This window comes from Phascolarctos cinereus, unplaced genomic scaffold (genome assembly GCF_003287225.1).
Source record: "Phascolarctos cinereus isolate Bilbo 61053 unplaced genomic scaffold, phaCin_HiC Scaffold_9;HRSCAF=440, whole genome shotgun sequence".
NCBI lineage: Eukaryota > Metazoa > Chordata > Mammalia > Diprotodontia > Phascolarctidae > Phascolarctos > Phascolarctos cinereus.
Genome location: NW_027556402.1, coordinates 158,827,442 through 158,854,209, shown reverse-complemented (window position 1 = coordinate 158,854,209; position 26,768 = coordinate 158,827,442). Strand labels below are relative to the sequence as shown.

The following is a 26,768-nucleotide window of genomic DNA, read 5'->3' as shown; positions in this document are numbered from 1 at the left end:
AGAAATATAAGCAGATTCTAACATTTTTCTAAGAATGTAACTAGCAAAGTGATTCTACTTCTGAAATGAATCAGAAAAGCCCTTTCAAATTCAGTGCAAAGAAGAGCACTGGGGCCCTGCCCTTATTCACCAGGAATTGACTGTATGTCAAGGCTCTTTGAATTCAAGCAGAAACAAAGCTGATCCAGCCTGTTTTTATGACTGTGTTGGAAAGTGGACACTTAACCAACTGGGGAGCTTTGAGGGAAAGCTTTGCCCTTAGGAGCCTCCTGTGGACTATCCAGAAAGCCAGGAATTTGGTTTGTTGGGTTTATTGTACGAGAACATTTGGGTACAGGCTGATTATTTAGCTTATGTTGTAAAAGTTATTTGAAGTTCTGAACCAGATAAAAGTTGGCTAGTTTCAACTTTATTTAGATCCCTTAAAGTTGGAGGTTCATAGACCTTTCAATGAAACCAGATTAATTTTTTTTCTTAGTGGAAACCACATGAGCCTTCAATTGTTTTACAAGACTGGAAATCCCAAGTAAAGTGAAATTTAGTGGGTGGGATTAAAATTTCTAGTGGGTTTTAAAAGTTCATTTGAAACCTGACTTTTGATCTCTATGTGAAGTTTGAAATTGAATACAGAAATAGTTGCATTTTCTTTCTCCCCTAAAATAAAATACAAAAGCTATGTGATTCTACAAAAATGATCATTTTTGTCTTTGTGCTACCCAGAAGGTTTTTTTTTTTAAATAAGTATGTATTATCTTAATGTTAGCTCACATTTATGGTCTAACAAGCTCTTCCCATACAACACTCTAATGAGGAAGTAGAGCAATTAGGAAATCTGTAATTTTAGGTTGTACTTACATTGTTAAGATGGGTTTTAAGCAAAAGATTTTGTTTCTAAAGTATGAATAAATTAAAATATTTTGAATGAATGTATGTATGTGTGTATGTATATATGATATGCATGCCTACCATTTTATATTAAGGATTCTTCAGGCTCAGCTAACACTTTCATGTGCTGGTACTGAAATGATGGAGCTGCTTAAACTGTTTCACATTAGAAGTGAAAAGAGAATTCTGACTCAGGAAATGAACTGCTTCAGAGAGCTTCCATTCCTTATCTGCTGACTGATTTAGCATTAGAAGTTGACAGAAAAAGAAAATAATCTCAATAGGCAAAGGTGAAACCATTCTCAGAAAACTTGGCTTTGAGTAGATGCAAACTGCCTACGGCTTGATGTTGAAAAGAAAATTTGATATAAAAATAGAATTGAAAAGGGGAAGTTTTCATTTTAGCTAAGTAATGAAAGCTTAAATGTGTTTGCTGTTGGATCCATGGTAACATCTGTAAAATATTACAACACTTTTCCCAACTTTTTTGTTTTTTAGTTCTAGTAGTTAAAAAGTTAAAATGTAATAGGAAGAAAAAGAATAGAGTTTTAGGAATATTCTTTTAAAATTAACCTCATTATTTGGATTCTATTAATTTGGGATTTGTAATAATCAGAATAGATTCTGGGATAATATATTTTTCTACGTTACTTCTAATGGAAAGCACATTGGGTTGAGACCCAAATTGCTTGAGTTTTGGTTGTGTTTTTATTATTGATTTACTTTGGGGAAGTTAAACTTTCTGAAACATTTTCTTCATCTGTAATGTTAATGAGTTAGATTACTTTTTTGTGTGTCTAAAATTCTATAATTCAATTAATTCATTCACACCATTGTATGTAGAGCCTTATTCTGTAGAAGGTAAACAATTTAAATAAGATGCAGTCCTTGTCTAATAGAGCTTACAGTCTAATATGGGGATAAAACACAAGCAGATAATTATACATAATATGGTACCATGAGTGTATTAGAGAGGAGAAAAAGAAAGTACTACAGGAATTCTTAGAGGAAAAGTCATTGCTGACCTTGGGGATCACGGAAGGATTCTTGGGAAGGTGACACTTGAATTGTGTATTAAAGGATTGGTATTCAGCAAGCCAGTCGTACTATTCAGTGATAATATAAATGTTAACTATATAGCACAGATATTTACAGTATTACACACTTACGGTATTCCAGGGAAGTATTACACTTATGTTGACAAAATCTTCTCAGACTATCTCCAGGACATGTGGTGGAATGATGAAGGGTACTCAGTGGCTCCAGAATCGAAGAATCTGAGTTCAAATCCCATCTCAACCACTTATGCCCTGTGTAACCTTGGGCAAGTCATTTAACAATGCCGTATACATATCAAGTGCTTGAAAAAATGCTTATTGAATAACTTTTAATTAAAGAAACAAGCATTAATTAAACATCTAGTGTGTATTCCAGGTGCGGTACTAAGTGCTTTACAAATATCTTATTTGATCCTCACAGCAACCGGGGGGGTAGGAGGTAAGGTGCTATTATTTTCCTCATTTTATAGTTAACTGAGGCAGACGGAGGTTAAGTGACTTGTCCTGGGTCACACAACTCATGAGTGTCTGAGGCCAAACTTGAACCCCGGTCTTCTTCCTCCAAGACCAGTGCTCTATCTGCTGTGCCACCTAGCTGGGCTTCTGATTATCTGCTGTAAATTGGAGGAGTTAGACTAAATGGCCTCTGCAGTGCCTTCTGGCTCTGGACCTATGATCCCACGTGCCCAATTTGCATGAACACTATGGACTGCTAATTATAGACCATCTTTATCTATTCATTAAAGAATACCAGGCTCATTTCCCATCATCTATCCTCCCCGATCCAGAATCTTACTTTCTAACAACCACGAAAAGTTATTAGAGCAATTGAAACAACAGCTGTGTCTGACGCCATATGCAGCATTCTGCACTGAGGTACGGCCAGCCACATCTATCAGGAAGAGGAGATTTTCAGTGTTTCATTTTTGGCTGTGTGTACCCAAGATGGGTCATTTCATTAAAATCATTTTTTAATATTCCATCATTAGCAGAGAAGGTGCCAGCCTGCATTTCCCTGTACCAGTCAAATCATAAGTCCAGGTCTAGTCCTGATTCCATAATTTATGCTTTCGCCTTATTCACACTCATTTGTCACAATTACAATTAGGGAGGGAGGGTTTCTTGTGTGTATTTGATGTTTCCAGATGTCACATTTCCTTGTGATTTATTACAAAGTCTTTTGTTGAACTGGTAGTAGATCCGTCCTGAGTGTTTCCAAACATTGTGCCCACTGTCTTATGATCTCTACCTTAAGAGTGATCTTTGCTTTGGCACACTCCAAACAAGTGAAAGAGGTGTCGGTGTCATTTTAGACTGCTTAGAAGTTGGACAGTGCCCCTCACTGAAATGAAGGTTAATTGCCATCGTTATTAACAAGTGTTTGAGTGACTATTTGTAGGGCAGTGCCCTAGGTACTAAAGATACAGAGGTATAATGCCTGCCTATAAGGAGCTTCTGGTCTAGTTGGAGTCCAGCCATGGACATTAAGAAAAAGATAAAATAAAAACAAACACATAAATGAGAGTAATGCCAAAGAGTGTATATCAACTCTTTGTTGATAATTAGTGGCCTATGATAGGCATTAAATTCAGCAGTGGTTCAGAGGAGGAAGGGAGGGATCATCAGGGAGGCAAGCTAATTGGGGACAGCTTTGGAGATGGATTTAGAAATTGAATTGGGCCTTGAAGGGAGAGCAGGCCTTAGGTAAGCAGCAAGGGCATTTCCAAGCTAAGGGAACACTACAGAGTAAGTTGTGACACAGTGAAATGTTTGTGGTTGGGGGACAGTGAGTAATCGAGTCGGTCTAAGAGCCAAATGAGAAGGAAGGTTCTCTGTAGGCAGAGGAAAGCCAGTGATGGTTTTCAAGCAAGAAAGTTTCCAAAAGGGAAACATGTGCGAAGTGACATTTTAGAAGATGGTGCAGCTGGTTTGTAGGCTAGTTGGGGGACAGGGTATAAGTGATGAAAAGAATGACATTAGGGAAAGGTCCTTAAGCTCAGGGACATAGAAACCTGGCAGAGAGCAGTTAGGCCATGTATAGGGACAGCTAGCTGGCACAGTGGGATTGAGTGTTGCATATAGAGTCAGACCTGAGTTCAAATGCTGTTTGGACCCTTACTAGCTGTGTGACCCTGGCCAACTCACCTAATTTCTCTCATTCTCAGTTAAATGTTAAGAGCTTTGTTCACCATAAAGTGCTATATAAATGCTAACCGTAATGGTTATTGTTGTTTGTACTCAACAAAAGCCATGTCTTCCATCTGATCATACTCAGTGGATCCAACTAATAAAAACTTGGGAAGACTGAAAAAGCAAATGTGTTCAGGGATATAACAGAATTAAGAATAATTTATTAGTCAACATGGATAGGCTGTGCTCTCATTAGCTGCTACAGAATGGTTAGCTCTGAGGGGAGATGCCTCCAGTGTCTGATGTAGCTACTTGTCTGAATTAAGACAAGAGCTTGTAGACACTCTTGGGAATTCTGTGGGATTCTGCTGCCTTAAGACTCAAAGATCTTGTGAACTGGGTGAATCTCCTCCTTCAATATCTGAGATCCTCTTCCTGATTATCTTGTTGTATGGAATGTATATTTGGTGGGTCCATTTGAGATTGGCGCATGCTACCTGTGTGTTCCCAGGAAAGCAGGAATCCCTGGTTAGGCTGAGTCTCTTTGGATAGTGGGAAAGAACTGAAGAAGGGACCTGAGCAGACTAGGTTACTTAGGGGAAGAGGATGGTGGTGGGGTGGGGAGGAGAGTTATCCACTGATGAGAATTGGCTAATTAGAAAGAGTCTTTTAAGAACAACACTTAAGGAAGAAGAGGACTGGGATGAGTTGGACCTGAGGCATGGAAACTGGTTTAGAGACAACTGTAATCATGTTAATTTAAATATAAATAAATCAGTCTGGATTGGTTAAATGCTATCTTAAACCAGTTGTAATTCCTTTTATCCTTGTAAGTAGCAGAAATAAACTGTTCACATCAGGCATCCAGAGACGAAAGTTGGCCTAGAATAGACTTGCCCCCCAGCCTCTACCGATCTCTCATTCAGACTTGTTTGCCTGGATTAAGCACTGCCAGTGAAGTTGGCTCTCACCATCTGTTTTCTAGAACAAGCCCTCTTATGGTATCTGGAAACAGATACTCTTGAGCCTCAGAGCCACATTCCTGGAGGAAAAAGGTGGGGTCGTATTTAACAAGCAGGCCACTACAAAAGACTTCTAGACAAAAGAAATATTTGATCTTCATTTGAATATTGGCATTGGCTGAAAAATAATCAGGATATCTGGACATTTTTTCTTTCTTTCAAAGCTGTGTATGTTTTGTTTAAAAGAAAATATCTACTGCTGTTCAAGGCATTTCAGAACCCTTTTGTGGAGGAAAAAGTAGTGCTTTTTGTTGTAGCTGCTGTGGGAACTTGAAAGCAGAGTCCAAAAGATGGATCCGTTCTGGTGAAAAGCTAATTGGATCTCTGTGTTAGCCATCTAAGTGAAGCTAATAAAGTTGACTTTTGTGTGGGTTAAAGATTGTTAAAAAGATTAATGCCTAAAGGAAGGAGTGGTTACTGTGGAGGGAAAGGAAAATCTTTGTTTTAGATTTAGGTTGAGATAACCTGCCGGAGATATTTTTAATAATTTTAACCTGAGTAACAAATTTAAAAAACAATAAGCAGTGAAAACAACTGATTTTTATTTGGTTAAAACAAAACAAAACACATGCCATTCAGTACCAACAGGGTACACAGATGTTTGCCTTGTTTCTTAAGCACAAATGGTGTTAAAAGATGACAAAAGTTCCAAAAGTTTCTGTTTTCTTAACCTGGTAAAAAGTAAATTTCTGGGTTCTGTGAATCATAACTGATAAGAGTTTGTTTCTACAGGACGTACATTCCCAACACATCCATACTTTTCAGCGCAGCTGGGAGCCGGGCAGCTATCACTCTATAATATTCTGAAGGCCTATTCGCTCCTAGACCAAGAAGTCGGATATTGCCAGGGTCTGAGCTTTGTGGCAGGTGTTTTGCTTCTTCATATGAGTGAAGAGGATGCATTTAAAATGTTGAAATTTTTAATGTTCGACATGGGACTACGGAAACAGTACCGACCAGACATGATTATTTTACAGGTATTTTACGTGTCTCTTTTACATATCTTACAAAGGGAAGCTGGCCAAATGCCTGCTCCTCTGCATTTACTGCCTGCTTTTGGGGGCTGTAATGTGGAAAGTGCTATTAATTTAAAAAAGCATTAATTAAAAACATTGTTGTTAATAATGAACTTTCATCATACTTGATAAATATTAATTGAATCTCCCCTACTACCTGAGCATATAGAGAGAGATACAAACATCATATGGCATTGTCCCTACTTTTCAAGATATTAACTGTCTTTATGGGGTGATAGGATATATAGATAATAAGAATATAATAATAGCTAGTATTAACATAGCACTTTCAGGCTTGCAAGGCACTTTACATATATTATCTCATTTGAGCCTCACAACAACCCTCTGAATTGGGTATTATTATTATTATTATCCCTGTTTTACAGATGAGGAAACTGAGGCTTGAGAGAAGCTGGGGGAGTTGGCCAGGGTCACAACTAATACATCTGTGAGGCAAGATTTGATCTCAGCTGTTCTTGACTCTGAGTCCAGCTCTCTATACATTATGCTAACTAGCCACCTAGATAAATATCAATACAGGGAGTCCTGTTCTAAGAGACACATGAAGGGGAGAGACACCAAGTACCGTAGGAGTTCAGAGAAGAATAACTGTCTTTGATGTACAGTCAGAATCATAGAATTGAAGAGACTTCAGCAGACCCATTTTTGAAAGCAATCCCCATTATACCATACCCAGTGAGTGGTCAGCCATTCAGCCTCTGCTTGAAGACCTCCAAGAAGAGGGAACCTACCACCCCTCTAGAGGGTCCTTTCCACTTTTGGCCAGCTCTAGTTGTTGGGAAGTTTTTCTTGACATTGGGCCTAAAACTGACCTCTACAATTTCTATCTATTGCTCTTCAGTCTTCCTGCTAGTTCTAAAAAGAACAAGGTTGGTCCCTGCTCCATGTGACTGTCCTTCAAATTCTTGAAGATAGCTGTCATGTTCCCTTTGAGTGTTCTCCAGGCTGAATGTGCCCAGTTCCATCACTGAGTCTCATATGACATAGGCTGCAGGCCCTCACCATCGCAGTTGCCCTCCTCTGGACATTCTTCAGCTCTTCAGTGTCCTTAAGTCATGGTGGCTAGACCTGAATGTAACACTCCTGATGAATTCAGACAAGGGCAGAGTACAGTGGAACTCTCATCTCCCTATTTGTGCAAGCTGTGCCCTGCAGCGTAGCCCAAGGTCACAGTAGGCGTTTTAACTACTGCATTACACTACTGACTCGAGCTTGCAGTCTGCTAAAACCCTCAGATTTTTTTTTTCTGAAAAACTGCTGTCTGTTCGTGCTGCTTCCTGCGCAGGACTTTACATTTATCCCTATTGAATTGCATCTTAATAGGTTCAGCTCAGTGCTCTAGCCTGTCAAGATCTTTTTGGAATTGAACCCCATCTTTAACAGTGTTAGTGATCCTTCCCAGCTTTGGGTCGCCTGTAAATTTGATGAACGGGCCAGTGAAGCCTCTATCCACGTCACTGACAAAAATGTTCAGCTACACAGTTGTGTTCCATCCAGGACCTCCTGCCATTGATTTCTATTTTCTGAGTTCAGCCATTCACCCAATTTGGAATCCATCTGGTTGCATTATAATCTAATCCACAATTCTCCATCTTCTCTACAAAAATAGCAGGAGATACCTTATCAAAAGCTTTGGTGGTATCTGAGTAAACCATGTTCACAATATTCTCTTCATCTATAGTTTAGTAATCCTATTTTTTAAAAAAGGAAATGAATCTTCTTACTTCCATGTAAGGCAAATGAAATGACGATTTAGGGAAGCTGAAATATATCTAAATAAATGTATCTAAAATAAAAACTTTGACTTTTCTGTTGCAGTGTACAAACAAGTTACTAAGTAAGATCTTGGGAAGGATAAGCTAGAGCCGAATATTTTCAGGGCATCAGACTTAAGCCATTAAAAACTCTCTCAACTTTAGCTCTGAACCCAGTGAATAAAAATCTCATAAAAAGACTTGCTTTCATCCACCAAGAAACTTTTGGCCCAACTAACACTTTCCACAAGTAGTTTCAGATTCTTCTTTTCTCCCTACATTATCGTTAATGTTACCATTTTAAAACCAGAAACATGAGCTTTTAGCAGCCATGAAGCCAATTTTATGACATTGAGGCAAAGTTTATGAAATATATGTAGGTTATTTATTATATTACATTAGCCTCATAGCGTTGACTGTTCCTTTTGTTCATGTTAGACTCTTATTATATGGAAATGCTAAAGTGAAGTGACCACCTCAGAAAGTTTTATGTTGCTTCTTAACCTCTGTCAGCCCTCTCTAGGGCTTCTCTTCCTGTTGGTGCTAGTAGATTAAAGCCAGCACCCAGTGAGAAGTAGCCCTGTATGGTCTAGCCTCGCCTAGCCCTGGTTCATTTCTAGGCCCGACTCAGGGCCCCCAGGTATCTGGATTTGGAGTCAGAACTTTAGGACTATTCTGGGTCATGGATTTCTTAGCAGATTATACAATACTTGCTTATTCTATAAGATTACTAAGAAAATAAGCAATAGTCCTCTTGGTTCAGACCTAAGAGAAACCGAAATGGATTTCCTGAGAGAGGTAATATATCCCCAAATAATTTAATTTTAGTGAAAAGGTACAATGGAACTCTTGTGCTGCAGTTGCAAGAGTGATTTGAGAGAAGTTTGGGATAATGCTAGGCCTCATTGTAGAAACGAGTATTTTAGGAGAGCTCTGCTTGTGTTCCTACAGGCTATCATGCCTCACCCATATCATTACTTGATTTCACAAATACACATTAGGTAAAAAAGTTGTTGTTCAGTTTTTTCCAACTCTTTGTGACCCCATTTGGGATTTTCTTGGCGAAGAGACTGGAGTAGCTTGCTATTTCCTTCTCTAGCTTATTTTATAGATAAGGAAACTGAGGCAAACAGGATTAAGTGACTTGCCTAGGGTCACATAGCTAATAAGTGTCTGAGGCTGGATTCGAACTCAGGTCTTCCTAACTCCAGGCCTGGTGTTCTATCCGCTGCGCCACCTAGCTGCTCTTAAAAAAAAAAAGATTAGAGGTGGCGGTTAGGCTCATAAAAACATTTAGGATTGTCTTAGCCGTCTTAATGGTTGGGACACTACAGCTTTTAGGTCTTTTTGGTTAATTTTGGTTTTTTTCTAGGGTAATTTTTAGCATGGACTTATGATTTCATTCACAAGGGGAACTCCCAATGTCAACTCCAAATGCAGATTACCACCTTGTCTGGAAATTGTAGGCAGCTGGGGACCTAAGTTCAAATCCAGCCTCAGACATGTAATAGTTGTGTGATCCAGAGCAAGTCACTAACCTCTGTTTGCCTCAGTTTCCTCATCTGTAAAATGAGGATAATAATAGCACCTACCTCCCAGGGTTGTTTAGAGAATCAAATGGGATAATAATTGTAAAGCACTTAGGACAGTGCCTAGCAATACTTATTATGTATCATATATGACATACAATATATAACAAGTGCTATACAAATGTTAACTATATATATATTTTTAAATATCTATATGTAATCTGAGGATAATATGGCTGGAGCTCTGAGAGAAGCTCACTGACTTGCTACCACACTTAGTATGTGTTAGAAATAAGACTCGAACCCATATACTTCCATCTCTAAAGCCAGCCCTCTAGCCCGTACATCAGTGCTGCTTATTGGGCAGCAGTGAGGTGATTGGTTATAATAGGTTAATGATGCCTCTATATAAAATTGTATAAGGGCAGTCTTATTTAAAATATGCCTATGATAAGCAGAGAGGTGATATGTTTTCTTGGTCTGGTGATATAGGGGAATCGCAGGGAAATGGAAGTGTGGGATGCCATTCATTCATGTGGTCAGAGTGTAAATTCTTCAGTCCAAATTGAACTTTTGATGTTGTCATGATTGCATATTAAGCATTTAATTACAAAATAATCTTTTTTCAACAAATAAATGAAACAAGTTTGTAAATTCATAAATATGTGTGTATCGGAGCTACACATATATTCAAATATATACGTTCCCACAGATCCAGATGTACCAGCTCTCCAGACTCCTTCATGATTACCACAGAGACCTCTACAGTCACCTGGAAGAACATGAGATCGGCCCCAGTCTCTACGCTGCCCCCTGGTTTCTTACCATGTTTGCATCACAGTTTCCATTAGGATTTGTAGCCAGAGTCTTTGGTGAGTTTTTGTGAAGAAATTTTTGGATCATCAGAATACTGTGATAGCTCACTCTCCACTCCTGTTTTGATTTTATCCTTAAACATTATATAAACATAGGCTGCTCCATGATTCCATGATTCTTATATTATCTAAAATCCTAAGATTCGAGTAGATAGGGTACCTTTCATCATTATAGTTTCTCCCCCCCCCTTCTGATTATTGCTCTGTATTTCTCCATCTTCCGAAAAAGGATTTAGGAATAATGTGAGTTAAATCCCATTAGAAGAAATACAGCTACAGTAGGGGTGTCTGCATTTCTTCACATCTTGTCTGTGTCCCCCTTCTTTGCTCTGAGCCTCTCACCACTCTGGTACAGACTTCATTCCTGGACTGTTCCAATAACCTCTGTTCCCCAAGTCTCTCCCCACTCGGAAGGGGTAGTCCCTCCTTCACTCAGCTGTCAAAGTGATCTTCCTAAAGTGTGGATCTTCCTGACCGTGATCCCTGCATTCAGTAAACTGCAGTGGTTCCATATCACTTCCAGGATCAAATATGACACCATCTCTTTGGTTTTTAAAGCCCTTTTCAACCTGGCCCTTTCCTGCCTATTTAGTCTTCTTTACTCTCTTCCACATTCTGTGTGATCCAGTGACTCTGGCCTCCTTGCCTTTCTTGTAATAGGATGCAAAAAGTGAATTTCCACTGGCTGTTCCCCGTGCCTAGAATACTGTCTTTTCATTTATGGCACCTGTCCTCCATGGCTTATCTCAAGACCCAGCTCAGTTCCCACCTTCTACAGGAAGGCTTTCCTGATCCTCCTTAGCCCTCTTCCCCTTCCTTCCTGTAGATAACCATTTGTTCACAGTTGTTTGCACATTGCGTGCCTCATTAGACTGTGAGTTCTTTGAGAGCAGGGACTGGAGTTTTTGTTGTTTTGGGGTTTTGTTTGTTTGATTGGTTCTCCCCCCCCCTCCCCCCGCCTTTGTATCCTCAGCACTTAGCACAGTGCCTGGCAAGAGTAGGGACTTGATAAATGTTGCTTGTTGACTTGACTTAACACATTTTCTTCAAGACCTAGCCATTAAGACACTTGTTTCTGGCAGTATTTTCTCACTTCTTACTCTTCTTAAATCTGAAGCATTCAGTATTGTTGATGACACCCTCCTTCATAAAACTCCTTCCTTCTATGTGGACTTCTGGAGCACTAGGCTATCTTGATTTTTTTTTCCTACCTGTAATTGCTCTTCTGCTGTCTTTCTTGTCATTTCCTCCATTTCCTGATGACTGTTGGTAAGGCTCTAATCTCTGCTCTTTTTACTCTTTCTACGTTCTCTGTCTTGCAGAACGTACCTACTCTCATGTCTTCAGCTGTTCCCTAAATGTTGAAGACCTTGAAATCTCTGTCTCTCATTCCCTATTTCTAGATAATTTCCAGGACATTTCACTGCAGCCTCTGACTCAACACGTCCAAAACCAAGCATGTGTCTGGCCCCCCTCCAACAAAACAAAATGAAACCCTCTTCCTTTACAGTCTTTTCCAAATCTGTCCATGTATCACATGTGATGCATCACATTGTCTCAGCCTCCTACACTAGAAATCTTGGTGTGTTCATTCTTTCTCCTTCATCCCCTTTATCTTATCAAAAAAATTTTTTTTATTCTTTGTTTGAAATGTGCAGGACTGTGTAGATCTTTAACACCTCAGGCTTAAATCATTGCAACAAGCCTCTGACTTTATCTGTCTATGTCCTGTTATCACATCAGGGTCCAACTCCCTTTCCTGACTTTCAGTGTACCTTCATAATGCACCTAGCTAGAGCCAGTCTTATTTTAATGTTTCCTTATCATCCCCAAGCTTTAGTTCCACTTAAGCTTGATTTCTTTTCTTTCTTCCATTTTTAAAGGATTTAAAAAAAATAGATTGCTGGTCCAGGTGGTTTATTGCAGCATATGGATGATAGGCCCATAGAGCTGGAAGGGACCATAAAAGACCATCTACTCCTCCTCTATTCCCACTCCTCTCCCCCCCGCCCCTTTTTTTTGGCCATACAGCTATCCTATTTTGTTTTGTTTTTGTTTCTGCCAGTTTCTATTTAAATAATGATTCCATTCCCTAGTGATTTCTAAGCATGGGTTTAGTAAACACTAACCTGGTATATGCAGCTGGTTCTATTTCTGGGTTCTTTATTTCTTCCCATTGATCTATTTCTGTGTTCCTTTTCCAGGACCAGACAGTTTTTAGTTACTGCTTTACAGTCCATTTTGAAATCTGAGAGCGCTAGTCCCCCTGCCCAGTTTTTTTTTTCTTGGCATTTCTTAATATTTTTTGCCAGTCTCCTTTTCCATATGAATTTTGTTATAACTCTAGCTAATTTTATATAATAGCCTATTGGTCTTACATTGGTATGACATTAAAACTGCAAATTAATTTGCAAAGTATTGATATTTTTACTATATTTGCCCCACCTAATCATTAGCAGGGGATATCCTTCCATTTCTTGAGTTATTTCTTGATTTTTTTTTAAATTGCCTTAAGTCACAGTAATAGTGCTCATTGGTCTTTTGCGTGTTATGGTACAAATTTGCCCAGATATGTTATATTTTATTGCCGTTGTTGTTTTCAAGAGTATAATTATCTTTAGCCTTTCTTTGTGACCTCAGCACTAAGCAGAGTGCCTGGCACGTAATAGGGGTTTAATAAATGCTTATTGGCTAACTGATTATTGTAATGAATAGAAATGAAGAAAATTTTATGGGTTTGCCATATGTCCCACTACTTCTAGGGACATATTTGCAAATAGATATTTTAACTTTCGCATTATCAAGGCTTATGTCTTTCATTTTCTTTTCATTTGTTATTACTATTACTAATGTTTCTAAAACTATGAAAAATAGGATCAGTGATCATGGCTATTCCTCTTTTATACTTATTTTGAATGATAAATGCCTTTAATGTTTTTCAGCTTTTACACACACACACACACACACACGCACGCACGCATATAGTTTGAAACATATACTTTTCATCATATTGAAGAAAGATCCTTCTAGTCCTATATATTTTTTTAGATTAATAAAAGCTATATTTTATCAAGACCCTCTCTTTATCTAATGACTTGATGTTGGAGTCTTCCCATTTTTTTTTCTTTTGCTCGAGTGATGAGTTATATAAACTGTTTTTCTGGTATTAAACCATCTTTGAATTTCACATGCTGGTTTCTTTACTCTTTATAACTTCACTTATGGTATGTCTGTGTGGAATGACTTTACTTTTCCCTCCAAATTTCAGATCTTTAAATTCAAGTCCCATTTTCTCCATGAAGCTTTCTCTGACAGCTATAGTCCATGTAAAACAACATTTTGCCCCTACTACACAGTTTAACTTTGTTGTATCTACAACAACTGAATTATATTGTTCCATTTTCCCCTCAGCTATCCTATAATCTCCCTGACAGCAGGGACAATTTCTCATGCTGTCATATTGGTAAAGCATGACTTTTGACCTTGATTTTTTTCCAGTTCATTTTCATTATTAATAACAAAATTTCAGTTACTAAAATTGATGTATGATAACATTATGTAAAAGGTTATTATATGGCACAGCAACCAAGAAAGTGTTAGATTCAGATTCAGTTCCAGTATCATGAAAATTTTGGAATTGGGTATAGTGATTTTTTTTAGATTTTTCTTTCTTCACATATGCATGGTACATCACTTGAGCGATCTTGTGTCACAGAAATGTTTCAAGGGTCTGTCTTTTCATGTGTGAATATCCTTTCTAGTGATGCATCCACTCTCTGACTTAGTAGATGATCTTCAAGAGTTCTTGTGGCTGAAAAATTAATCACTTTGTAGTCCAGTTGGTAATAATCCTCTCCACACTTAACTAGGTTGGTACTCAGATGACAGGTGGGCTGGATCTCAAAGGGGATTTCAGTGGAGAAAGGGGGACATACATTATCTGTGTGTAATACATGGAATTTACATGTATGGCCATTCTTTTACTGGGTTTTCAAGAGATTGCTTACTTCCTAATTTAAAATAGCCATGCTAATTGGCCCACACAACAATAGTGGATGTTTATTACTATTCATTTTCAGCCTGTGAGGGCTTTTGGCAAGCTTCCCATTTGGCTTCACAGAAAGAGTCTGTCTCTTGAATCTCATGGCATGCCATCTCTTCAGTTCTTATATTCCAAAAGTAAATTTAGTTCACCTGTCTCTTGAATGATTAAAAATGAAGTGGGTGTGGTAGAACCAGCCCAAAACTAGCATAGTGTTAGAGAAGTTATGGCTAGGGAGTTTTATGGACTTTTTATTCAACAGTAAAGGAAAATAAATAGGAAACATGAAGGGAAGAGGCTCAGACTTTTACAGGAATGCCGTGTCAGTTATGACCTCTGCAACTCTTCTTTTTCCCTACAGACAACTTTCATATCTTAGGTTTTCTTGCACTTGACCTTTGTTTGGAGGCAATATGACACAGTGGAGAGTGGGCCAGGTTTGCAGTCAGAGGACCTAGGTTCAAATCCTGACTCTTACTCCTTAGGCAGATCGCTTCATCTCTCTCCATCTGAGTTTCCTCAGCTATAAAATGAGGGTGAGGCTAGATGACCAATAAGGCTCCCTTCCACCTCTGTCTATGATACTCTGATCATTAGTTACTGACTCTTCATTGTATTTTTCAAAGTAATTCCCTCACTTAGTGCAGCACCTAATAAATCATGGGCACTTAATAAATGTTTGTTGATTGATTGTGGGAGGGGAGGGAGGAGATGAGGAAGGGAGAAGAGTTCTGCTACTAGTTTGGAAACAGTACACACATTGAATTCCTCTGCCTATCCAGAAAACCCAACAAAAGAGTGCTTGGTGTTTCATGGAACCATGGGACTGAAAGGGCTTGAAGGGGCTTCTAGAGGTCATCTAGTTCATCTTTGTGCCTCTGGGCAGGATTCTGCCCAAGTCATTCTGGACGTGATTGCTTAGCCTTTTGCGTGAAGGATTTCAGAAAAAGGATTCTTCCCTTAACCTTCATGAAGTATATATAAAAAGCTTTACAACAAAACAGCAGGCTGCCTGAGAAGTGCCAGATGTTTTTTCAGTGTTGGATTATAGCATGGATAACTAACTGAGTATCTTACTGAATCTGTCATAAAGGTTCTGAAGTCGAATTCTTTGTACTTTAAAAAAATTATGATTTTATTTCTATAGAATTGACTTCTTTTGTAGCCCCATATATTTTATTTTATGCATTTTAAAACATTTTTCTGATAAGGAGTCCATAGGCTTCCCTAGATTGTCAAAGAGGGGCCATGACACAAAAAGAGTGCTCTATCAGGACCCTAGTAATGATGGGTAATCATGAATCTCAGTCATTCCTGGGCGTTTTTTTCTCCCTCTATAATACAATCACTGGTGGGTCTTGGGAGTTTTCAATGCATTATGCATAAAGAAGTTGATCCCTAAATTTAGGATTCCTTTAAGTCCTATAGGTATTTTCCTTATGTGTTCAGTGGATTATTCTCCAGTTCACTAAAACCATAGTTTATAGCCAGGATGTGTGAACTACAAGGCAGTATTGTGTTGTGATATCACATTACAAAAAGCCGCTCTTTTTACTCTGTCTATCCCAACTTTCAGCACGTCAGAAAAGGCAAGTCCCATTTGGTTCTAAAGTAGGTCCTGTAAAGAAGGTGGGCTCTCTCAAACCACTTATTTGCTTAGCTTGGGCAGAGGCTTAGGAAACAATGTTTATTCTATTCCAAGACTGTGGATGGCTTGATTTTTCAGTCTTACAGCTTACCATTTATACATTGTACTCCTCTGGCCTGTAGCCCACTTCATTACAAGACTTTAGGACTGGATAAGCTTTTAAAACAAATGGCCTTTGTTAACAATTCACTGTTTTATATGGAAGTAAAAGATTTCTGAGGCATGCAGTCAGCTTGGCTCCCTTTTTCATCAGAATGGGATAGGTCACCTTGGATTAATGTATGTTTCCTCAGGGGGCAGCTGCCTGCCATCTTTATAGCGCTCACAATTCACTTCAGGTAATCACATGTAATGTTTCCTGATTCTCATTCAGCAACCTCTCCTGGCTACTATCGACTGGTTAGTAGCCCCCTTCCACGTGTGGAGCAGTAGAACAGATGTTGTTGCTGCTATATCTATAAAGCACATCTTCCTGTTAAAGAATTTGAAAAAAATTAGAGCCAACTTGCTAATCATAGCACCTCTCATTTATATAGTACTTTGGGGGGTTTGCAAAGAACTTATGCAGCATGTCTCATTTGATTTCCCACCCCCCAGTAATGGAGAGGTAGGTGTTTTTATTATCCCCATTTCACAGGTGATGAAACAGAAGCCCAGTGAGGTTGTGATTTACCCAGAGTTATCTTGAGGCAGGATTTGAGCCCACCTCCAACTGACTCTTAAGTTCAGTACACTATGAATTAAACTTCCCTACGTTATGGTGATTGGTGCTGGATTGTAAGATTTATGATTAGTTAAACTTTAATAGCTATTAAAGTTTAACAGTGCACTAAGACTTTTGGAACATGTATAACACATACCATCAAAGAGAGGAGAGAGGCAAATAAAAAAGTTGTTGTTTAAATATCTTGAGATTTGTAGTGAGACGTTTGAAGAGAGTGTTAATATGGAACATGAAGATCCTTGGCTCACGTTATATTTTTGATTTATGATGCAGAGACCTTTTTCCAAAACCTTGGTTTTTATCCTTCGTCTTATTCCTACCAGTTGCTGAATCAAATTTGATCATATCCCAGACAAAGGATCTTCACTTTTTAAGAGGAACAGAGGGAAGAATTAAAGTAGTGAGAGAAGTAAAACATAAATGTTCTCTCTCATCCTGTTTTTGGTTTTATATCTTTCCTCAGCTAGAAAATCCCATTTTAAAATCAAGGGTAATTTCTGAGAGAGAATATCGATACAGAGTGACTCCAAAACAAGGTAGCTAGACTGACTATTGTGAAAACCAGCTTTGTTTCATGTTCTTCCCAGATAGTTTACAAAGTGGTGGAGTCAGCTGAATTCAGGGCCACTGCCTTTATTTCCTGCTTGATAAAAGTCAGTGTTGGTCTGTAGGTGGTTTGGAAAAGAGAAAAAGCAGGGGCAGCTAGGTGGCGCAGTGGAGAGAGCACCAGCCCTGAAGTCAGGAGGACCTGAGTTCAAATCCAGCCTCAGACCAGTCACTTGACACCTACTAGCTATGTGACCCTGGGCAAGTCACTTAACCCCAATTGCCTTAAAAAAAACCCCAAAAAACCCCCAAAAAAATATTTAAAAAAAAAGAAAAGAAAAGAGAAAAAGCAAAAAGATGGAAAGGAAACCCTGTTGAAAGAGAGGGAACTCCAAGGATTTTACCAAACAACTAGAATCTTGTGCCACCTGAACATTCCTGCCATGTGAATGGTTGGTTAGGCTGCTTCGACATGGTTTCCAAATGGGTGAAATTGGCATTTCCAAATAGATTAATTGAGGATTTATTTTTTAATGGTGAGAAGGAAAAAGAGTACAACTCCTATTATAAAAACCAGAATTTCTTTTTAACAAAATAATCTGTTCTCAGTGGAATCATTTTAAGTTGGGGATCCCCAAACAAAACTTTCAAAGATAATTCTCCATAAACTTCTAGTACCATAGAGGCTTCTTGGCTGTAGATACGTCACAAGGTCATAAATTTAGAATTGGAGGGGTCTTTAGAAGTCATCAAAGTCCAACCTCCAACAGATTACAGGAGACCGGCAACTGGGACCCAGAACAACTAAGTAACTTACCTAGTGGCAAGCGTTGAGGAACTCTGGCCCCCGACTCCAAATCTGGCACCATACCTTATTAGACATGCCTGGTTTTCCTGTATGAAGAAAGTAATGTGGTACCACTTACAGAAAAGTGTTATATTTTCAGTTAAAATTTTTTTTTATGAATTATGGTAGTCTGACATTTTCTTGGTGGCCTGCTGTCAGTTCTGTAGCCTTGGTATTCTTAGGCCCACTAACTAGCACTCAGAGGTCCTAAGCCCAAAGATGACCCAGGATGATTGCCTCTGTCTTTATTCCCTATTGAGACAGGTTCTGTAGATGACCTTTGTACCTTTGGGAACTCTACAGTCTGAGGAGGGAGGAAGGGAAAGAACGGAAGGAAATAAATATTTTAAGTATTGACTATGGCACTATGCTAAGTCCTGGGGATACAAATACAAACAAAAAGAAAGACAGTCCTTGCACTCAAGGAGCTTATATTCTAATGGGGCGACACAACATACAAAAAGGAGCTGAAAAGCAAGGGGTGGAGGGTGGGGGTCAAAGAAAGATGAAGGTACCCAACATGAGGGTATGGCTTTGAAGGACAGCTTGGGCCCCTCCGCAGAATGAAGACCAGTCCCAGGAAGAATTCACCTGTGGGAAAAGGCCGCTCTTACAAAGGGACTGAGAAAGCCACAGATGGTTGAATATTCCAGGGAGAGGAGGCCCCAGGTACTGAGGGAAGTTCCGGGATGAGATATTGACAGGCAGGATTTTGAGGTCTAGAAGCCAGGAACAGGACCATAAGGGAAATCAGACAGGAAAACGGGAACCGTCTCCTTGATATGGACCACGATCCCTCTAAGACTGAGGAGAACTGTGCAGGCTTCCCTGCCCTGTCAAAAGCACCAACACATGGTTTCTTTATTATAGTTGTGAGCCAGATCAGTGGTGTTAAATTCAAATGGATGCAATCCTTGTAGGCTGTGATTTTTTATAACTCTCATCTAGAACTTCTCAATGTGAGCCATCATCTAGTGTCTCTTGTCTTGAGGGGGGTGAGTGGACTCTCCTCAGTACCTGCCTCTCCCACTCTCCACCTCTCTCTTCCTCCTGACTACTTGATGGGCCTCATTAGTTGTTTGACATCACCTCCTTTCTGAGATTATTTTGAAGACTGGAAGGTTGCTTATTCTTTGAACTACTTTGTGTGGGGTGGTGATGGTCGGGTTTTTTGGGGTTTTGGGGTTTTTTTTGTATTTTCCCTGGATGCAAAGAATTTGCAGCAGGAGTCCATTCCTTGGTTGGAATTTCCACCAGTGAACTCAAGTATGATTGTACTGCTTATTTCTCTCTTGAGTTTTTCTGGGCCAAAGCCATAGTTGGTAGTCTTGGTTTTTTGATTAGTCAGCACTTATTTCCCCTTCATTCTCTCCAGCTGAGGAAATAAAGGAAAGGAAAACAAAACCCTTATGACAAAGTATAACAGTCAAACAGAAGACTTTGGCCATGTCCAAAAATGTATTTTACTCTATATCTTAAACCTATCACCTCTCTGTCAGGAAAGTAGCATGCTTCCTTATCAGTACTATGGAATAATGGTTTGTTGGTACATTAATTGGAGTTTTTTAATATTTCAGAGCTGTTTGTCTTTAAAATGTTATTAATATATAATATTAAATATAATATATATTAAATATATGTTATGATGTATGTTAATAGATAAATGATTCTGCTCATTTAACTCTGCATCTGTTCATACAGTGCTTCTCGTTTCTTATGGCACAATGATATCAAAATATACCATAATTTGTTTAGTCATTCCCCAGTAGATGAGCATCTTAGTTTCCAGTTCATTACTACTACAAAAAGAGCTTCTATAAATATTTTTTAATATACAAGTCCTTTTTATCTTTTGTCTTCTTGGAGCATAGGCCAAATAGTGGTATCTCTGGGCCAATGAATCTCTTCTCTCTCTCTCTCTCTCTCTCTCTCTCTCTCTCTCTCTCTCTCTCTCTCTCTCTCTCTCTCTCTCTCTCTCTCTCTCTCTCTCCCTCTCTCCCTCTGTGTCTCTATTGCTCTGTGTGTGTATGTATTTTTTTAATGACTTTTTGGGAAATAGTTGCAAATTGCTTTCCAGAATAATTAAGCCAGTTCACGGCTCTTCAAACAGTGCATTCACATGCCTGGAAAATATGGTTCTTGTCTAAATATCAGGATGTATGAAGGTAGTATCATTGTAGCACATTATATGTGTATGTTAGAAAGGCCATATGCTCGCTCAGTTGAAGTTGAACCCTTCTGCTCAGACCTCATCATCACATAGCATATTCAGTAATTTGTGATTAATACTCTGTGTCTTCTTCAAGATGGTGAGGTACTTGCCATGTGCTAATGCTTCTTGAATAGTTTTCATTTAAAATCTTGACCTTCCTTAATCAAAATGGATCCTGACAAGGAAGCCATACCTTAAGAAGGACTAATTTCATAATACCTTAGCCCAGTGCTTTACACATTTTATGTATTGACCTCTGTCTCTGTCACCTCTCTCCTGCCTCCCATGGTTACTCCTCTTTCATACTGTCTATAAAATAGGCTGTACAAATAATATTTTTACATTGTATTTTAATCAAGCAAAATTAAGAATTTATAACCATTTTAATTTTTCAAAAATAATTTATTTATTTTTAGTTTTCAGCATTCACTTACGTAAGATTTTGAGTTTTAAATTTCCTCCCCGGGGGCAGCTAGGTGGCACAGTGGATAGAGCACCGGCCCTGGAGTCAGGAGGACCTGAATTCAAATCCGGCCTCAGACACTTGACACTAGCTGTGTGACCCTAGGCAAGTTACTTAACCTCAATTGCCTAACCCCCCTCCCCCCCCAAAAAAATTTTTCTCTCCCCTCACCCCCAAGATGGCGTGTAATGTGATATAGGCTCTACTTATACATTCATATTAAGCATATTTTCCCATTAGTCATGATGTAAAGAACAATTAGAACTAATGGGAGGAACCACGAGAAAGAAGAAATAAAACAACAAAAGAAAAGGAGAGCAAATAGTATGCTTCCATCTGCATTCAGACCTCATAGTTCTTTTTCTGGATGTGGATAGCATTTTCCATCGTGAGTCTTTTGGAGTTGTCTTAGATACTTGCATTGCTAAGAAGGGCTAAGTCTATCAATGTTAATCATCGCACAACGTAGCTGTTACTGTGTATGATGTTCTCCTGGTTCTGCTCATTTCACTCAGCATCAGTTCATGTAAGTCTTGCCAGGTTTTTCTGAAGTCTGCCTGCTCATCATTTCTTATAGCATGGTAGTATTCCATTACATTCATATACCACAAGTTATTCAGCCATTCCCCAATTGATGGGCATCCCCTCAATTTCCAATTCTTTTCCACTACACAAAGGACTGCTATAAATATTTTTGCACATGTGGGTTCTTTTCCCGTTTTTATGATCTATTTGGGATACAGCCCTAGAAGTGGTATTGCTGGGTCAAAGGGTATGCACAATTTTGTAGCCCTTTAGGCATAGTATAACCATTTTTATAACAGCACACAAATTTAATTGTTGAATATTTAAAATGGTTATCTGTTACTGTCCTTGAGTTATTTCATTTTTTTGAAGTTGCTGTTTTAAAAAAAAAAAAGCTTATTATACTCTCCTTACCAAAGAGAATGACATTAAAAAATCTAAGATATTATGATCCTTTTCCTTCCACACAGATTATTTAACTTCAAGATTACATGCCACATTCAAATGTAGCAAGCAGCATGACACAGTTCAGCTGTGTCATTAGCCCACACTGATTGTGAGAATGGCCGATTGTGCCCACCTCAAGCGTCAACACACACTGACTCAAATTTGGTCTTGTTTGTTCACGCATTGCATTAAATAATTGTGCTGCCTTCACTTTCAATGGGAGTGAATTCACCACGTTAGTCTCACTTTTACCGACTTTGATTTGGACTTTGTTTTCATTGAAAAAGTCAGTATATTTTGGGGGGAGTTATATTTGAAAATATCCAATAATTTTGATTGTTGTGTCATGTTCTGCAAGAGAATCTCTTGCCCTGCTGAGCAAGCAGACCCTACAGTTTAGAAAACTCTGCTTTAGCCATTGTAGAAGACTTTTATTTCTTAGTTGGATGAACCTGTGACCAGCAGAACAGGAGTTCTCAACCCAGAGTCTACAGACCTCTTTGGGGGATAGATTTCAGGGGATCTGTGAACTTGGATAGAGAAAAAATTTATAGCTTTATTTTCACTGCCTTTGGTTTCCTTTATAGTGCGATATATGTTATTTTATGAATTTAAAAACGTTATTTGGAGAAGCAAAATCATAACTTTCACCAGACTACTGTGGGGTGGGGATAGGGAGAGGAAGACACAAGAAAAGATTAAGCACATGTATAACACATATCAGATTGCTTACCATCTCAGGGAAGGGGTGGAGAAGGGAGGGATAGAATATGGAATTCAAAACTTAAAAAAAACAAAACCCTGAATGTTAAAAATTGTTTTACATGAAATTGAGGAAAAAATAAAATAGTATTTAAAATTTAAAAAAAAGATTAAGAACCCCTGCACTAGGATATATTGTTTATATTCTTCCTTTTTTCTCCTTCTAGAGATAAAACATCTATATACATTAACTCCAAAGTCTTATTGGTGCTTATGATCTCCAGATAAGTAATATGAATCAATAATACTTCAGATTTTTCATTTTCTGTATGTATCTGCTGCCATCTCAGGCCTGTAGAATTTGCTCTCTACTAGCTCTGGAGTCTTCTTTTGTTCAGACTCATTTAGGGGGCGATTTTAAGGCAATAAGCCTGGGGTGGTACCCACTGCTTTCTTATGCCTCATGTGGAGTCATTTATGCCCTGGTGCAGTACATGATTTCATTGCTCTAACTTTTACCACTCTCTCAATAGCAGAATGTTCAGCCTGGTTCACTTTTCATAGGTCTTTAATTATACATTTGCTGTCATCATCAATCATCCATGGACAATTGGGGTAGGGAAGGTTGGCCCAGTAGCATACTATCAGTGTGTCAGAAGGTCTCCAGAGGAGAACCCTAGGAATCCCCATCTAACATTTTTACCATTTGCATAAAGACTTTCCAGATTTGCAGAATACAAAAGCTGGCAGAGATAACTAAAAGTAGATGATAAGAGTCCAAACCTAAAAGGATCTTGATAGACTTAGAGCATTGGGCTGGATCTAATAATGATGAAATTCAATATAAAATTTTACTTCGGGTACAGAATGCCAACTTCACATATACAAGATAGAGGGACATGGTTAGATAGCAGTTTGTCTGAAAAAGATCTGTAGTAAGCGGTGGACTACAAGCTCAGTATGAGTTAGCAGCATAATATGTCAGCTAAAGCAGCTAATGTGATTTTAGTTGCATTATGAGAAGCATAGCCTCTGCTCTTCTTATCTGACCTCAGTTTGGACTGTTATTTCGATTCTGGATACTGAAGTTAAGAAGGACATTGGTAAATGAGGAAGACAGCTAGGATAGTGAAGGCCCTTAATTCTGTCACAGAAGGAGCTGGCTCTTTAGCCTGGAGAAGACTCAGGATGAACATGATAGCTGTCATCAGATATTTGAAGTGATTAGGTTTTTTTCTATTTGGTTAAAGTGGGCAGAATTAGGAGCAGTGGGTGGCAATTACAAACAGGCCAATTTAGGCCCATGGTCAGGAAAAACTTCCTCATAATTAGAGCTGTCCCGAAGTGGAATGGGCTGCTTGGATTCCTCCTTCTTGGAAATTTTCATGAAGAGAGTCAGTAATCATTTATCAGGTATCTTACAGTGGTGAGGAGAGGCAGGAAGGAGGTTCCTTCCACCCCCTGAGTTCTGTGATTCTCTGTTGAAATTTTCTGATTGCACTCTCTCTGGAAAAGTCCGAGCTGTTCTTTCTTGAGTTAGCAGCCCAACTCTTTTCATATTATAGATGAATTTGCCTTCTTTGCTTCACCTTTTCTGCAGGATTCTCCGAGGTTTTTGATGTGCACAGCCTATGGGATAGACCATCTGGATCTGCATTGGTCTTTCTTTGCTTTAGTAATGATGAACTCATTTGTCTAGTATTGTGGGATCTCAGCCTGGCTCACAGAGTCCAACTTATCAATGATCAAAATGAAGGTCATCTAAACCACTTTCTCCTGGAACAGTTGAAGACTGGCATATCCCAAGAAATCCCTTGGCATATTGGTAAACTTCTACTGGACAACAAAGGCCATCTTTTCCTTATCTTTCTCAGCCTTGGGAATTCAATAGCACCAACCTCCTAGGTCCAACAGTGAAAATTGCAAGTTGTCTAGAAGACACTTCAGTGTATCTTGAGTTCATGACATGGTCCACTGGTCAGTGAGAGTTCATGTAAACAGTTTCCTTAGCAGAGATTAGAAACAATCAGGTTGACGGAAGAGACTTTAAGGCTAGACTTAGAATCTAAGAAAGCATCCTATGAAGTCTATTCCTTTTGAGTTACCAGGAAACCCGTTGCTAAAAAAGCTCCAAAAAACAAAAACCAAAAAAATCTTGTAGTTATGTCCCAACCCAGAGGATAGGAGCATTAAACACGAATAGGTCTATAGAACTTTTCTTTCACAGTTCTGCTTTGTGGGCATATACATAGTGCTTTCTTTACAAAGCTCAGGGTTTTACAAACATTATATCATTTTTTTGGTCATTATTTTTAAAATAAATGGGGGTACAAGCATTATTCCATAGTAAGCTCCAAAATTATATTCTGATTGATGTTCCTTTGTACCTATAGCACCAAATCTCAAAAAAATCACTTAGAGGTATTTTCATAAATAACTTTTCATTAATATCTTTTGTTTTTATATAATTGGCATTTCTTAATGGGTTCCTTACTTCTTCCTCCTCTTCCTCCCAGAGACCTATCTCTTATAATTAAAAAAAAGTTAAGCAAAACTAACCAACATATTGAAAAATTCTAACATTATATACAGTGTTGCACACCTAGAATCATTTCCTTTTCCTGCTCTTCTTCCTCATCCCCTTCAAAGAAAAGGTACTTATCTCTTCTTTGTGGCCAGGTTTGCTCGTTATAACTTTGTAGTATTTAGTTTTGATTCTTTTGTTGTTAGGTTTGCCCTCCCTCCCCCATTTATATTGTTATATGGTCATTGTATATATTGTTTTCCTGGTTGTGCTTACTTCATTTTGAATCATATAAATCTTCACGTGCTTCTCTGTATTCCATTACATTCATGCACCATGATTTGTTTGTCCATTTTCCAGTTAGTGGGCTAACTTTGCTACTTTGTGTTTAGTTCTTTGGCACTATAAATAGTAGTAGTATATATAAATATATTTATATATGCTATAAAGATATAGGTATTCTCTCTCTCTCTCTCTCTGTATGTATACACACACACACACACATATACTATATGTGGGTTGGTGAATAATAGGCCTTTGATTTTGTCATTGACTTCCTTAAGGCATATGTGACCTTGAAATTATTAATATTTATCTTTCTGTTGTTTGCAAAAATCATCTCTCACTATTTTATCTAAAATATATTAAAATGGAAATAAAGTTAAAAGAATTTGGGCTTATATTTCCAAACTTGTTGTAAAATGCAGACAGTTGGATCAAATGTACCTTTCAGCTAAAAATAAAAATTAAAAAAAAACTTCTGTGATTCTGTAATGTATAAATGAATGACTACTTTGGATAAAGAAATGGTAAGTTATTTCATCAGAAGCTGGTTTGGTTTAACTTTCTCTTTTTCTGTGTTTTCCCAGATATGATCTTTCTTCAGGGATCAGAAGTCATATTTAAAGTGGCTTTAAGTCTACTAGGAAGCCATAAACCCTTGATTCTGCAACATGAAAACTTAGAAACCATAGTAGATTTTATTAAAAATACACTACCAAATCTGGGCTTGGTGCAAATGGAAAAGACCATAAATCAGGTATGATTGAATGCGGGCAGTCACAAAATTCGAGTGACACTTAGATGTATCCTAAACAATGACTTCTGTGTGATCAGAAGGTGATCCTGGGGAGCAGGGAATATGTCGTGTGCAACTATTTATCCCACACAACACTTTGCACTTCGTGGGTGACTGGTGACTATTTGTCAGCCAAAAACAATGAATTCATTGGTAAGATTAGCCAATAGAAAAATGCCTATGATGCTTAAATATAAAAACTACTGCACATTTTAGCAATCTTTAAGATTTAGAATGCTTAATTCTAACATTTTGTTCTTCTGAAATATGTAGATATATTATCAAGGTTTTTCATGTGGTTTTTATTAATGTTTTGATTACAGAGGGATATTAATGCATTTCTTTTTTAAAGCAGAACTATTTTAATAGTAATGCTGTATTGAATGTAATGTATATTACATAAGTATATGGTTGGGAAGGAAAATATAATGTATGTTATGTAACTATATGGTTAAGAGGGGGGGGAAATCAGTCATTTTTAGAATTCAGTTCTTTGCCCTTCATTTTAGCACCCCTTACTTCAAAATGTAGAAAGAGATTTAGTGTTTGAACAATGTAGTGTTATTTACTAAATGTTTTGGTTGACTAAATTTGAAAACTAAGACCAATGAGTGTTTCAGTGAAGCAGATTTTTGCTCAATAGGAAAGAGAGTAGTTCTCCAAATGACAGACCCTAAGAGTTGGATAGGACCTCAAAGGCCATTGAGTCCAGATTGTAGC

The 26,768-nt window shown here is 38.2% G+C and overlaps 1 protein-coding gene across 11 annotated transcripts in view; it reads left to right on the top strand.

Annotated features, from left to right (window-relative positions):
• The window catches only part of TBC1D1 (TBC1 domain family member 1), a 302,344-nt gene that overhangs the window by 251,136 nt on the left and 24,440 nt on the right, over window positions 1–26,768 (top strand). For all 11 annotated transcript variants that reach the window (XM_078148318.1, XM_020991958.2, XM_020991934.2 and 8 more), the window contains 3 exons: window positions 5,828–6,072; window positions 10,128–10,287; window positions 25,840–26,009. In XM_078148318.1, coding sequence (XP_078004444.1) covers window positions 5,828–6,072; window positions 10,128–10,287; window positions 25,840–26,009 — 575 coding nt within the window. The remainder of the gene's footprint in view (window positions 1–5,827; window positions 6,073–10,127; window positions 10,288–25,839; window positions 26,010–26,768) is intronic.